At 33.5% G+C, this 15,000-nt stretch overlaps 1 protein-coding gene across 1 annotated transcript in view; it reads right to left on the bottom strand.

Moving 5' to 3' along the window:
- The window catches only part of LOC130217490 (protein TANC2-like), a 105,048-nt gene that overhangs the window by 8,326 nt on the left and 81,722 nt on the right, over positions 1-15,000 (bottom strand). The window contains exons 4-5 of the mRNA XM_056449605.1: positions 8,182-8,371; positions 6,208-6,459 (exon numbers count right to left, since the gene is read on the bottom strand). Coding sequence (XP_056305580.1) covers positions 6,208-6,459; positions 8,182-8,371 — 442 coding nt within the window. The remainder of the gene's footprint in view (positions 1-6,207; positions 6,460-8,181; positions 8,372-15,000) is intronic.

Genomic DNA, 15,000 nt, shown 5'->3' with positions numbered 1-15,000 from the left:
TTATTATCATCATCATCATTATAATAATTTTAATATTAATATTACAATAAAATATTAAGCAATAACAATATTATTATATCATATATTATTACTTTTTAAATAAGTAACATTATTTTTTCTACCTGGTCACATCACATTTATCTATAATAATAATAATAATAATAATAATAATAATAATAGAAAATTATAATTGTAATAAGTAAATAATAATAAGCTTATTTAACAAAATTATAGGTAATTATCAATAAAAAGATTATTAATACAATTATTATCATCATCATCACCAGTATTATTATCATTATTATTTAATATTAATATTCCAATAACAATATTAGGCAATATGAATAATATTATAGCTTTTTATTATAACTTATTATAAATAAAGTAACATTGTTTTCCTACCTGTCACATCTGATTTATCTATAATAATAATAATAATAATAATAATAATAATAATATATTTTTTTATTCTAATAAATAAAGAATAATTTTAGCAAAAATATAAAAAAATTATTAATATAAATATTATTAACACAATTATTATTATTATTATCATTATCATTATTATTTAATTATTATTGCAATATGAATATTATTTACAATAACAATATTAAGCAATAACAGTTATTATAGCTTATTATTATTACTACTTATTATAAATAAGGGGTGACACGGTGGTGCAGTAGGTAGTGCTGTAGCCTCACAGCAAGAAGGTTGCTGGTTCGAGTCTCGGCTGGGTCAGCTGGTGTTTCTGTGTGGAGTTTGCATGTTCTCCCTGCGTTCGCGTGGGTTTCCTCCAGATGCTCCGGTTTCACCCACAGTCCAAAGACATGCGGTACAGGTGGGTAAGTTAAATTGTCCGTAGTGTATGAGTTTTGTGGATGTTTCCCAGAGATGGGTTGCAGCTGGAAGGGCATCCGCTGCGCAAAACACATGTGCTGGATAAATTGGCAGTTCATTCCGCTGTGGCGACCCCGGATTCATGAATGAATGATTATAAATAATTATAAAAATAAGTAACATTTTGTTTTCCTACCTGTAAGCTTAAAAAGCAAGCAAATAGCCTAATAAAACTTTAACCCTGTCTTGTTCAGTTAGATTTTATTGATCACTTTTTGTCAGTTTACTTGATCTTATATTAATTATGGTGGCTTGAAAAGCCAGCATATTGTTATCTATCTTAAACTTATTATTATTCTTCTTCTTCTTCTTCTTCTTCTGAGACTAATTTCTAAGTGTATCTCCTCCTAGGCCTTTCAAGCTACATACTTCAAACTTTCGTCAAACCTTCAAACTGGTCTGACTCGGGTTGCTATATCTTTTCTAACTGATCCGACATTGGGTTTTCCGAAAAACGACCCAGAAAAATCCCAAAAGTCCCATTGACTTAACATTGGGTCAAACTTTGTGAGCTCATAACTCTGCATCAGACTGTCCTACAGACTTCTAACTGGACTCATTTAACTCAGTCTAGCCAGCAGCCAATAACTGATGACTTTTTAACTTACTAGCCACTCCCTAGCAACCACTTACAGCACCCTAGCAACTGTCCCATAGACTTCCATTGTAAAAGACTCCCATTTACTTAACATTGGATCAACCTTTGTGAGCTCATAACTCTGCATCAGACTGTCCTACAGGCTAGAGTCTGGCCTCATTCAACTCAGTCTAGCCAGCAGCCAATCACTGATTACCTTTAAACTTACTAGCCACTCCCTAGCAACCAATTTCAGCACCCTAGCAACTGTCCCAGAGACTGTGACTAGCTATTCTAACACACGCTAACAGTTTAAAGTTCCTACTGACATGCTAATCTTGCTAGAAAGGTGCTAGCAACACGATAGTGACATGCTAGTTATGCTAGTAACATGCTAATTCATGCTAGAATCATGCTAACAACATGCTAATTCATGCTAGAAACAAGCTGATTCATGCTAGAATCATGCTAGTAACATGCTAGTTACATGCTAATTAATGCTAGAATCATGCTAGTTACATGCTAATTCATGCTAGAAACATGCTAGTAACATGCTAATTCATGCTAGAATCATGCTAGTAACATGCTAATTCATGCTAGAATCATGCTAGTAACATGCTAATTCATGCTAGAATCATGCTAGTAACATGCTAATTCATGCTAGTAACATGCTAATTCATGCTAGAATCATGCTAATAACATGCTAATTCATGCTAATAACATGCTAATTCATGCTAGAAACATGCTAATTCATGCTAGAATCATGCTAATAACATGCTAATTCATGCTAGAAACATGCTAGTAACATGCTAATTAATGCTAGAAACATGCTAGTAACATGCTAATTCATGCTAGAATCATGCTAGTAACATGCTAATTCATGCTAAAAACATGCTAGTAACATGCTAATTCATGCTAGAATCATGCTAGTAACATGCTAATTCATGCTAGAATCATGCTAATAACATGCTAATTCATGCTAGAAACATGCTAGTAACATGCTAATTCATGCTAGAATCATGCTAGTAACATGCTAATTCATGCTAGAATCATGCTAATAACATGCTAATTCATGCTAGAATCATGCTAGTAACATGCTAATTCATGCTAGAAGCATGCTAATAACATGCTAATCCATGCTAGAATCATGCTAGTAACATGCTAATTCATGCTAGAATCATGCTAGTAACATGCTAATTCATGCTAGAATCATGCTAGTAACATGCTAATTCATGCTAGAATCATGCTAATAACATGCTAATTCATGCTAGAATCATGCTAGTAACATGCTAATTCATGCTAGAATCATGCTAGTAACATGCTAATTCATGCTAGAATCATGCTAGTAACATGCTAATTCATGCTAGAACATGCTAGTAATATGCTAATTCATGCTAGAATCATGCTAGTAACATGCTAATTCATGCTAGAATCATGCTAATAACATGCTAATTCATGCTAGAAACATGCTAATTCATGCTAGAATCATGCTAATAACATGCTAAATCATGCTAGAATCATGCTAGTAACATGCTAATTCATGCTAGAAACATGCTAGTAACATGCTAACTCATGCTAGAAACATGCTAGTAACATGCTAATTCATGCTAGAATCATGCTAATTCATGCTAGAAACATGCTAGTAACATGCTAATTCATGCTAGAATCATGCTAGTTACTTGCTAATTCATGCTAGTAACATGCTAATTCAGACTCGGCTTTTCAAGCCACCATAAAGTTTGTCCTCAAATTTTAATATCTAGTTTCTTCTATAACACATATGCACACACTGGCACGTGCACAGAAACTACAGTATAGGGTGCTCAGCTACTGAATTTAACACTATTTTTCCACATGTGGATCCAAACCCAGCAGCAGAAATCAGAACTAATCAATAAAAGCTGGCGGAGATCGACAGCCCTCGTCCTTGCTTTGCAGCATCAGGAGCTCAAATGGCCCATAAAGCGGAGAAGAGGCCACTTCTATGGTCTCCCAGTAATCGCCTTTACTGACCTTGACATTTGAAGGGAATTGGAAACACGTGTGTGTTGACTTTTAGGGTCTGGATTATGTGGGATATTTCCTGTATCTGCAGTTTAGCGTTCATGAAGAGAAGTGTTCAAAGAGCTTTGGCTGAATGAGCCGCACACTGAGCTCACTCTAAATATTCAGCCGCACTGAAGGATGAATGAGAGACATTGTAACTTACAGCTTTGACTGCTCGACTGAGTCTTGACCAGCTCAGCATAATATATTTACAGAGGCTGAATTATTAAAATGACTGAATAGAGGCAAAGCAATAAAAACAGCCAAAAGGTGAACCATATAATAATAATAACAATAATAATAATTATAGTCAGCACGGTGGCTCAGTGGTTAGCACTGTCACCTCATAGTAAGAAGTTCACTGGTTCAAGTCCCAGCTGGACAGGTTGGATTTCTGTTTGGAATTTGCATGTTCTCCCCGTGTTTGCTAGGATTTAGATCCTATTTTAACGTCAAGAAATTTGAATAAAGAGACTTGTAACGAAACTTGAAATAATGTGTATATTGTTTATGTTTTAGATTTTTTTGTTATTTTGTTTTATTTTGTATATGGTTTGAGTTGTTGAATGAATTAAGTTATTGTTGGTGACTTTATTTTTGATACTGAGATTACAAAGCCTACCGGATATATGACGCGTATTGTAATGGACGTGAAGCAAAGCACGCCAGGCATGAAACGCTAGGTGAAATACGTCAACAATGCATGAGTATATATGGCTGATTTACATATTCCCCATTCATGAGTTTTAACACCTGGTTTAAGGGAAAATAAGGTAATTTGATTTATTTAATTTATTTAAGATTAATGTTTGAATTTTTGATGTTGGATTAATGTTTCAATTATCGGGATTCAATTGTGATTGTTTGATAGTTTGCTTGTTTGTTTTCTCTCTAGTTCTTTTGGTTATTCATGATGCAATGTTGTGTAAAGCTTCAATGGAATGTGACTAATAAATGAATTGTGAACCATTCAAGTCACCTTTTAATCATCTTTTAACCAGAATGCTACAGTAAGAACTTATTTCGTCGATCCAGCAAACTTGTCAACACGATGAACTGCTTTATAGGATGATTTGTTTGGGGAAAAAAGGCGGCGTTGCTCCTGCTGGCTTTTCTGCTATCGACTGTGTTGGGAGCTGCTCGATCGTCGCGGCTGAGGATGGATCAAAGGTCGACTAGTCAAAGGACTCAGCTCAACGTGTAGCAGGCAAACGGGTCTGATGAACTGGAAAGGAAGGGAAGTCTGGTTTGTTTACATGGACTGCAGTGAGTACTCTGGATTGAACTGTTTATCAGATGAATTCTGAAAGGACAAATTTGTATTTATATATTTCAATTTTAACATACCTACACATTTCTTTTCTTACTGCTGGTAAAAAGATGATTTTGCATTATAGGTGCCCTTTAATACTTAAACACAGCTACTACCTTACTAACTATTATTAAAACCACACTCCTACGGCACATTGCAGTGGGCCTCAAAATTGCTGGGATTCGGATCCTATTTTAACGTAAGGAAACTTGTGTTTATATCACTCCAATATGACTGTAGACACAACATACCTACACATTTCTGTCCTAACAGCTAATAAAAAATGTTTTTGCATTATAGGTGCCCTTTAATCCCTAAACACAGCTCCTTCCTTATTAACTATCAATAAGCAGCTAAATAGTAGTTTAATGAGCTAAAAGTATTAGTTAATAGTTTATTGCTAGCATGAATTGTACATTAAAATAAAGTGTTGACAAGCTTTTATAAAAAGAAATTTCTATTCAAAATTTGACTCACTTTTCTAAAGCAATACTGCAAAATGCACATTAAAACAGATGGACTCTCAGATTTTAAAAAACACTTCACTGATTTAAGGTTATTGGAATTCACTGTCATTATTTATGCAAAGCATCATAGGGTGTAGGAAAAAAGTGGATCTGGAAACACAGTTATAGAGAGGTAAACAGTACACAAACTAAATAGTATACAGTAGTGATGATCCGATCAGGATTTTTGCAGCTGATACAGAGTACCGATTCCTTGTCAAGTTGCTTGGCCGATGCAAAGTACAGATTCCGATGCTTTAAGCTTTATAATACTTAAGTGGAGGTCTCTCCGTACCTAAGAGAATAAATTAAGGATGCTCCATATAATCCCTTAAACACATCTCTTATAATTATTTAGGTGTGAACATGTCAAAAATAATTGGTAAGAAAAATGAGTAACAATGCAATTTGAAAACAACATGCCTCAGTCAAGAAAAAGTTTGGAGTGCATATTTGATGCATAGGAAGTTAAAATGCAAACCTATAAATCCATTACTTCTTTACTAAAAGGAAATAGGTCCATAAACTACTGTTTAATGCAATTAGTAAATTACAAGAAGTTATTTTATTAAATATGTTAAAATACAATTTTTAGATGTTGTTTTTTTAAATGCATCTAATATTTCCAGCCAGGTTTTAGTGAACTTGCATTATTGTCAAAAACACAGAACTTTCAGTTCTAAAAGTCCTACCTCATCTCCAACTAACACAAACACTTGTGATCGGTTCATGAGATCAGCGAGTACTGGCTCATCAAATGTGATTATCGGCTGATACCAATCTCCGGCCGATCGATCAGTGCATCCCTAGTATACAGTCAGCAATACAGTATTGTTAATGAAAGTGGTAGAGGAGCAAACACTCACCAGCCACAGAGTTGGGCCGGGGCATGAGGTAGAGCGGGATGGAGTGAGCGGAGTGAGACACCGAGTGCTCCAGGCTCCTCTCAGGGATTTTATTGAGGCTGTATGTGGAGGCGGCCATGTTTTCATCCACCCTATAGAGAAAGGAGTCCGTCCCCATTGACTTTTGTGCCTGCCAGAGTTTCAGACTGCCCCGCGATCCCTCGCTGTGTTTGCCTCCGTGCTCCGCATTCTCTGAGTAACTCGTGAGCGTTGCTGTAAACAGATAAGATTAGATTTTTTTTCATTGTGTTCATGTATTTCACTGTTGTCAAACATGTTGCCCATAAATCCAATTAATCCAATTACTATCTATAACTTTAATATAAAACAACAAGAAATAAATGTTGAATACATTTAATTAATACATTAAAACACTTTATTTTAAGATGTACTTACTATAGTAATTACAAATAATTGTGTATAGTTACATGCAACTAACTCTAAATCTAATCCTTATCCTAACACTAACCATATAGTAAGTACATGTAATGAATTGTTATTACTCAGTAGTTAAATGAATAGTTACACTGTAATAAGGACACTAAAATAGTGTGTAACCAAATATTATTTAGAAAATTAAAGTGTGTTCATTACAGATTCAGTTCGCTGGTTCGTTACATTCATAATAATGCCTTGTATGAGCTGTTTTTTTATTTTATTTATTAATGTGAAATAATTAACTACTGTAACATCACACTGCTGTTTTCAGATCTAATCAGTATGCATCAAACCTCTCACAGAGTAACATGTGCAACTGCTAATGGTGGCTGTCTTGTACCAAAGTGTAAGACCTCTTTTGGTCAAACTGTTTTCTCTCTTAGAGAACCAAATTGTGGAATGATTTACCTGTTGGACTTAAATTAAAAAGTAATAAAAATATTTTTAGTACTTAAAAAGTGGTTAAAAACAGAACAGCAGTGTTTACACAAATAGTTTACTATGAGTTTGTTGATCATGCTGCCTTTGCTTTTGACTTATAGCAATTTTATGTAAAGAATTATAATGTTTATGTGTTTTAATTTTTATGATAGTTTATATGCATCTATATTATTTTCATTTTAGATCAAGCCTCCTGTGGACAGGTGTTGAGAAGTAGCTAGTCAGCTAAAACATCTAAACAAATGCATTTAGTTGTCCAGTGTAATTGTGATGTCCATGTCAAAATAAATAAATAATAATAAGTGCAGTTTCTCTTGCAGATTGTAATTGAATATGAACTGAATCTATACAAAAATTCAGGAAAAACAGAATTAGTTTTAGGAAATTTATATTTAAACACAGCATTACCTGTTTTTGATTTCATTCGTGAATAAATTAATCAGACAAAAAAAAAAAAAAAACGTAAGATCAATCCAAAAAAATAGTACACCCAAATTAATATGTTGTGGAGAATATTAAACACAATTTTAATAAACAGGAAAAATCAAGAGAAACATAAAAAATATATAATACTTAGTTGAAATTTTGTAGTTGGTAATTATTAATATTATATATATATATATATATATATATATATATATATATATATATATATATATATATATATATTTATTTATTTATTTATTTATTTATTTATTTATTTATTTATTTTTTTTTATATGTAATATCTTTCTATTACTAAAAATGTTAGGTCACCAAAGTCTTATTTTAATGAATATAACTTTTAAATGAACAATAAAACTGTTTTGTTTAAATGCATCAAAAATATTGGCTACATTTACTGAGAAATGGATAAAAATATTCAGCTTAATTATGCTGAGCACAGGCCTAAAGTACCAGTATAAATACACACTCAAAATATCATCTACATATACTTACTAAAAAAATCTGGTTTAATATGGTTAATGACATGTTTAACAAGTTAAATCCTCAACCTAATTTAAGTTTGACCCCCTGATGTACATATTTATATTATTTTCCAGATCAGTGCGTCACCTATAATGCCGCTGTCCCGGCTCTCCAGTGTGGATGTTGGACTGGTGATGGAGCCGTAAGCACAGTCTCGGGTGCTCATATTACCCGGGGCTCCAGCAGGCAGAGTGGAGCAGGGGCTTCCAGCAGGAGGAGAGGCTGTGCTGCTGGCCAGACTGGAGCAGGGGCTGATCCTCTGGGTCATGGAGAGGCACTGAACACAACACAAGACAACACACTTATAAAGTATACTAAATTACAAATTTAGCCATATTTTTGTCAGTAATAAACAGTAAATTTATTTATTTGGCCAAACCTTATTTTAATATACAATTCACATTATAAACAAACCATTAACTAAGACTTTTAGCTCAATAACTTCTAGTTAGCTGCTTATTAATACAGGGGCAATACTTGGGTTTAGGTAGGATTACAGACATAAAAAATTTAAATCATACAATGTTCAATGTATAAATGTATAATGTGTGTCATACTTTATAAGTGCTTATAAAATGTTATTGTTGTAATAATAGGTAAAATGGTGTTATCTGTCACTGAAAATAGTGTTATTATTTATTTTATAATAATAATTTAAAAACATAACTACTACGACAACAACTACAATGACAACAACTACAACTACTACAACAACAACAAATACTGCTGGAACAGCTACTATAGAAACAACTACTACTACAACAAAAACAAGAACTACTAATACTACAACTACAACAACAACAAAAACAACTACTACTACTACAACAACAACAACCACTACTACTACTACTACTACAACAACAACAACAACAACAAAACAACAACTATCATAACAACTACAACAACAACTTCTACAACAAAACAACAACTATTACAACAACAGCAACTACTACTACTGCAACTACAACAACTGCTACAACAACTACGACTACAACAACAACAAGAACTACTATTACTGCTACTACAACAACAACAACTACTACTACTACAACAACAACAACTACAACAACAACAACAACAACAACTACTACTACAACAACAACAACCACTACTACTACTACTACTACTACTACAACAACAAAACAACAAATACTACAACTACTACTACAAAAACAACCACTACTACAACAAAACAACAACTACAACAAAACAACAACTACTACAACAAAACCAACAACAATAACTACTACTACAACAACAACAACAACACTACAAAACAACAACTAATACAACTACTACTACTACTACAACAACAACAAAAACAAAACTACTACTACTACAACAACAACAACAACAACAACAACAACAACTACTACTACAACAAAACAACATCAACAACTACTACTACAACAACAACACTACAACTACTACTACAACTACTACTACAAAAACAACAACAACAACAACAACTACTACTACTTCAATAATAATGATCATAGTCCTTTATGTTGCATTCTAGTTCCTTAATTATTACTAATAAATTTTGCATCATAAAAATCTCATGTAAATAACAATAGTGCATTGCTATAAAATGTAAATGTTCATAGTACCACCAGCAGCAGCAGTAATATTATAACCATATGATTATTATTATTATTATTATTATTATTATTATTATTATTATTAATTGCAAAATAGCTATTTACCCTTAACAAAAGGCATAACAAAATAACTAATTATGTTTTATTAAATATACCATAATGGGGCATCACACTATTTTCACTGTATTTTCATTTATTAGACTCACATTTTGCCTACCCAGGACACAGATTTACAGCACAACATGTACATTTCCCCCCAATAAACACCTTGCATTAGCTAAAGGTTTAACAGAATGAATATAAGTAAATCATTTGTAAAAAAAACGCTCTTTAAATAATCCATTAACTTCAACTGCGCAATTCACACAGAAACACAGTGCTCGAATTATTTATTTTGCTGGTGTTTCATGAATTTATTGTTACGCAGCAGAAATACAGCATACCAAAGGCTCTCTTTTAGATCAGTGCACCAATGCGTATATATGAGAGTCGTATTCCAGAAAAGCAGCATTGCTGAATGACTTTCACACAAAAAACTGCCCACAGAAGTGGAAATCTGCTGACTGCTATTTAATGATACAGTGCTGTCCCATATTTCTGCTGAGGACTGCACACTCATGTGGAATTATCTCTTTTTATGGCCTGGGCTGACTTCAACTATTTTCCACTGTGACTCAGTATTATGCAATTTAATACAAAGTTATTGACTTTATGGTATATGACAGAGAGAGAATGTTGAATTTAAACCCATAACCAAGTGGAAAGGGGAGAGAAATTAGGATTATTTTGGCATATTGTGGTCGGCTACAAGACATAAAAACCGACCAGAATGGTGGATCGTTTTACCCAATGGGATGAAAGAGTGAGAATGACAAAGTGAAAAACATAAACAGACAAAAAGAATGATAATGAAAGAGTTGCAGGGAAAAAAGTATAGAGGGAGTAGAAGAGACATGGAAAGAATAAGTGGTTAAGAGAGTTCATGTCTGATTCCGAGTTTGTGGCGAAGGCCACATTAATGACCTCATACAGATGAATATGAGCTTCAGTGAGTCAGTGTCTGTTCAAAAGTTGTTTTAGAGAATGCTTTTTCTTTTTTTTTGCAACCCAAATGGGATCATAGTGCAAACCAAATGGATGTTCTTTCATAAAAACAACAGTTTCAAATTGGAAAATGAGATTAAAAAGCTAAATAAAGCCGCAAGTTGCAATGAAAAGTACATTTGAATTATACAAATTCTTTGGAAGTCAATGGCAGAAATGCATTGATTGCAATTTTCTTGGCCCATTTTGATTTCCGATTTTTGGGAAATGTGACAAACCAATAGATTTTTCTTCTTCTTAGACCTATAATTTGCAGCATATATAAATATAAATCTAACATATACGGTTCTGGCAATGGAGTTGAGGATCAAAATTAGACATTTTTACAAGCAGGGGCAAACGGTAACATTAAGGGCAATCCAAAAAGAGTAGTCAGGTCACAGGCGAAGAGATCAGTACAGGCTGCTAATGGCATAAACAATACACAAGGCGAGGGTCAGGAAACAACAAGGAAAAAAAAAGACATGGAAACGTTTCATAAAGTTACAACAACAAGACTCAGCAAAGTGTGTGTGTGTGTGTATGAGGTGAATATAAAGTTCGATAATCATTTCATGATCAGTTACCAACTGTGTGTGTGTGTGTAATTAGGGGGAATCAGGAACTGGTGTGTGTGAGGTGCATGATGGTATTTGTAGTCCAGTTCAGTGAAAGATCTGTAGTTCTCCAGCAATCTGCAAGGACTAGATAGCTAATGATCCTGACGATAAATATAAATTATGCAAAATTAATGTTTTTTTAAATTGCAATTGTAAATATGAATCATTGAAATAAACAGTAGTTTTCCCCAAACTGCAACATCACTAACAAAACATATAATTTTCCATTGTTAGCAACTTTAACTTTAAAATATATATATATTTTCACGAAAGTCCAGTGACTATAAGGTTTGCTTTTTAAATAGGTTTTGAATAATATTTTAATGTAGTTTTGTACTTTGCTGGCCCCTGTCGACGAATTCAAATTCAGTTGCCTATGGGAGAAATGACTAGTAATAATAAATGGCAGAAAACGGTCAAACTACTTTCGCTACGAACAATCATTTTCATGACTATACATAAAAAGAAGAAGAATATAATAAGGACGTATCAGTTTGCAACATTAATCAGCATAACAAGCTGTTTTTAATGTCTAAAAATCAATGGAAGTGAATGAGACTGGAAGTGTCAAGCCAATATACGGGCAACATGGTAGCGCAGTGAGTAGCACGATCGCCTCACAGCAAAAAGGTTGCTGGTTCAAGCCCCGGCTGGGCCAGTTATCGTTTCTGTGGAGTTTGCATGTTTCTTCCAGGTGCTCCAGTATTTAATTTTTTAATAAACTAAATTGGCCGTAGTGTATGTGTGTGAATGCAACAGTGTATGGATGTTTCCCAGTGTTGGGTTCCGACTGGAATAGCATCCGCGGTGTAAAACATATGCTGGATAAGTTGGCGGTTCATTCCGCTGTGGTAACCCCCGATTAATAAATTGTTATTACAACATTTTCATTATTAACAATTAATAACAATTGTTATAAATTGTTGTAATAATATTGAAATTGGCCAGATGATCGGCTTTTCACCAGTAAAACCAGGGTTTAAAAAAAGAAAGGTGAGTAAATAATAACCGAATTGTAATTCTGGGTTAAACATTCCTTATAATATCCCTATTTAACAATAATCAAAGCTTATGTGCTTACATACTTTGAGCAATTTGTAGTTAATTCAGCCAAAAAAATAAAACAAACTCTACTATACACTAAACTAGTTTATTTGTTTATTCATATGTTTGTGGTTTTATTCGATATACCTTCACCTTGTGTTATATGAGAAATATGTTGTATAACACATTTTATCTTTTTTATTTTATTTCCATTATCAATTTTTTTTCTCTCTCAATGCTTAATTTATAATAATTGTTGAGTTGACCTTGTGTTCAAAATATTATTTTAGTATTGTTTAGATATTCTAATAAGTCATGAGACCATAGAGTTCAAAAGAAACTCCAGATGCGCTTGATCTGTTACCCTGATGAAGGCAAGTGTTTCCTAAAATGCATAGGCACAGTTTTAAGAAATAGCCATGTAGCCAAGGCTTTTTTTTTAAAAAAACTTCCACATTTTTGGAGTGCCTCGGACTTACTTTTTCTGTTTATTCTGATGAGTCCCTTACCCAAAGAGTACCAACACATTAATTAAGCTAACCCTGTGCACTTTTTGTTGCAACTCCTTTACAGCACAAATTTTTCACTGTTTTCTAAATCTAACAGTACTTTTTGCGAGGTAGTTGATTGGTGTAAACTGTTAGTAAATCTAACTGTATGATGCCTACCAGTTTTTTATTGGCAAATCCACTTTAATTTCCTAGTGCAAAGCTGTTTTAATGTTTTGATTGTACTTTCACACCACCAACATTGGAATGTCTTTTAAGATTGACTGAAAACCACTCAAAACTAAAAATACTTTACACTTCCTGTCACTATGTACCAGCCAGATTTTGGGTTCAATAACTTTCCTTTAATATCCGTCCAAATAGCTCAGTCTACATCTTTTGGTGTAATTCAGGATTCGGTGTGCGTGGGAGAGATTGGCTCTGAATGGCCTTTCGGTGACCATGCTGGCCTGGCAGGGTCTGCTTTCTGAAATAGCTGTATGGATGTCTGAGCCGATCAGCTGTGGCTGTGGAAGGCAGGAGTCTTGTTTTGTGCCATACATTCCTACTCTCAACTATGTGTCGGATCAATGAGGTTAAACTGAAACGTGAACAATTAAGAGGGAATGAAACGCTTCTGATTCTAACCAAGGGAATGTGAGACCGCATCCAATAAGAACTACATTCAAGAGTTCCGAGAATGAAAGCCGCATGAAATAAAGACTAATGCCAGGCTCAGATGAACTCATAATGAAATCTGGATAAAGCACACTTACTATGAATTTCTTGCCTCAAATCACAACACATGGAATAAATCGATTTATTAATATCATTTACTTATTGTTATACTAATTATTTGACCAACTGCCACTTTAAGCAAAACACGTGAAATAAAGTAGTTCCATCTTTGACTGCCACACATTAGCAGATAATATGCAGTGAGAATTAGAAGTAATCAAGATTTCATCTCTGATTCTGAGGAATCAGGCTAAAAATCCTGTAGGCTTGAACTGAAATGTAACCAGATGATATGCAAACTACATTTCTCTTCGTGGTAAAGCACACCAGCATCTTGTTATTTAGGTTAGATGAATAAGCATTGTAAAAAACATCTGACCAGTGACCAGCTTTAACCCTGTTTGATCCTTATTTTTGAAATCACACATGTGGTTTTCACGGTCAAAAAGGGACGAACACCTATAGATTTACTAACACCCTAAGATTATTATGTAGTAAAATGAATTTAATTTATGTCTAACAATACTATTCACATACAATAAGTTTTGTTGTAATAATTGATATTTATTATTTAATTTATATATTATAATTTTATTTATTATTGAAAACTATGGATTTTTTAGGGGGAGATGTTGTATTTGTATTTCTGCAAACTAAACATTTGCAAACATTTCCCATTCAATTCCTATGATGGTCATTTTTGACTGTGAAGGCAACAAGTGTGATTATCTTTTTTACCATTTTCAACTCTCAAACCATTTAGCATGCTTGAAACTTGGCCTCAATTTTTTACGATTCACATACTAAATGCCAATAAATTCCAGGAGTTTTAGACCACTCCGATGATTCTGCAATTTTTTAAAATTCAAAATCCAAAATTTTCAGCCTAAAATGACCGAAGACTACCTCAACTAGGAGTTACAGTATATAAGCTTGTGGGAGTATGGTGTACATTTTAGTACATCCACAGACTTTTTCCATTTTGACGACAGGGCATAACATCTCAGATTATAAGCTTAGCTATGTGATGAAACTGCATAGTGACCCTAGGACTAGCTTTTAACCTGAAGAAACACACAATCAAGTGTCAGGTCTCTTATATATGAATTGGGTGAAAAAGCCTTAGATGAAAAGCATCAGACCAAAAGGCACTGGATGAAATGGCATAAGACAAAAAGTAACTGGATGAAAAGGCAAATGATACAAACAAACCGTTTCAGTTAAACAAAATTATTATCCCTCCTGTGAATTTGTTTTCCCAATATTTCCCAATAGTTCTGTTTCACAGAGATATTTTTTAAACCCTGTTTAAATAACTAATCTCAAATAACT

Source organism: Danio aesculapii, chromosome 3 (assembly GCF_903798145.1).
Source record: "Danio aesculapii chromosome 3, fDanAes4.1, whole genome shotgun sequence".
In the NCBI taxonomy this organism is placed as follows: domain Eukaryota; kingdom Metazoa; phylum Chordata; class Actinopteri; order Cypriniformes; family Danionidae; genus Danio; species Danio aesculapii.
This window is presented reverse-complemented; position numbering and strand designations above follow the sequence as displayed.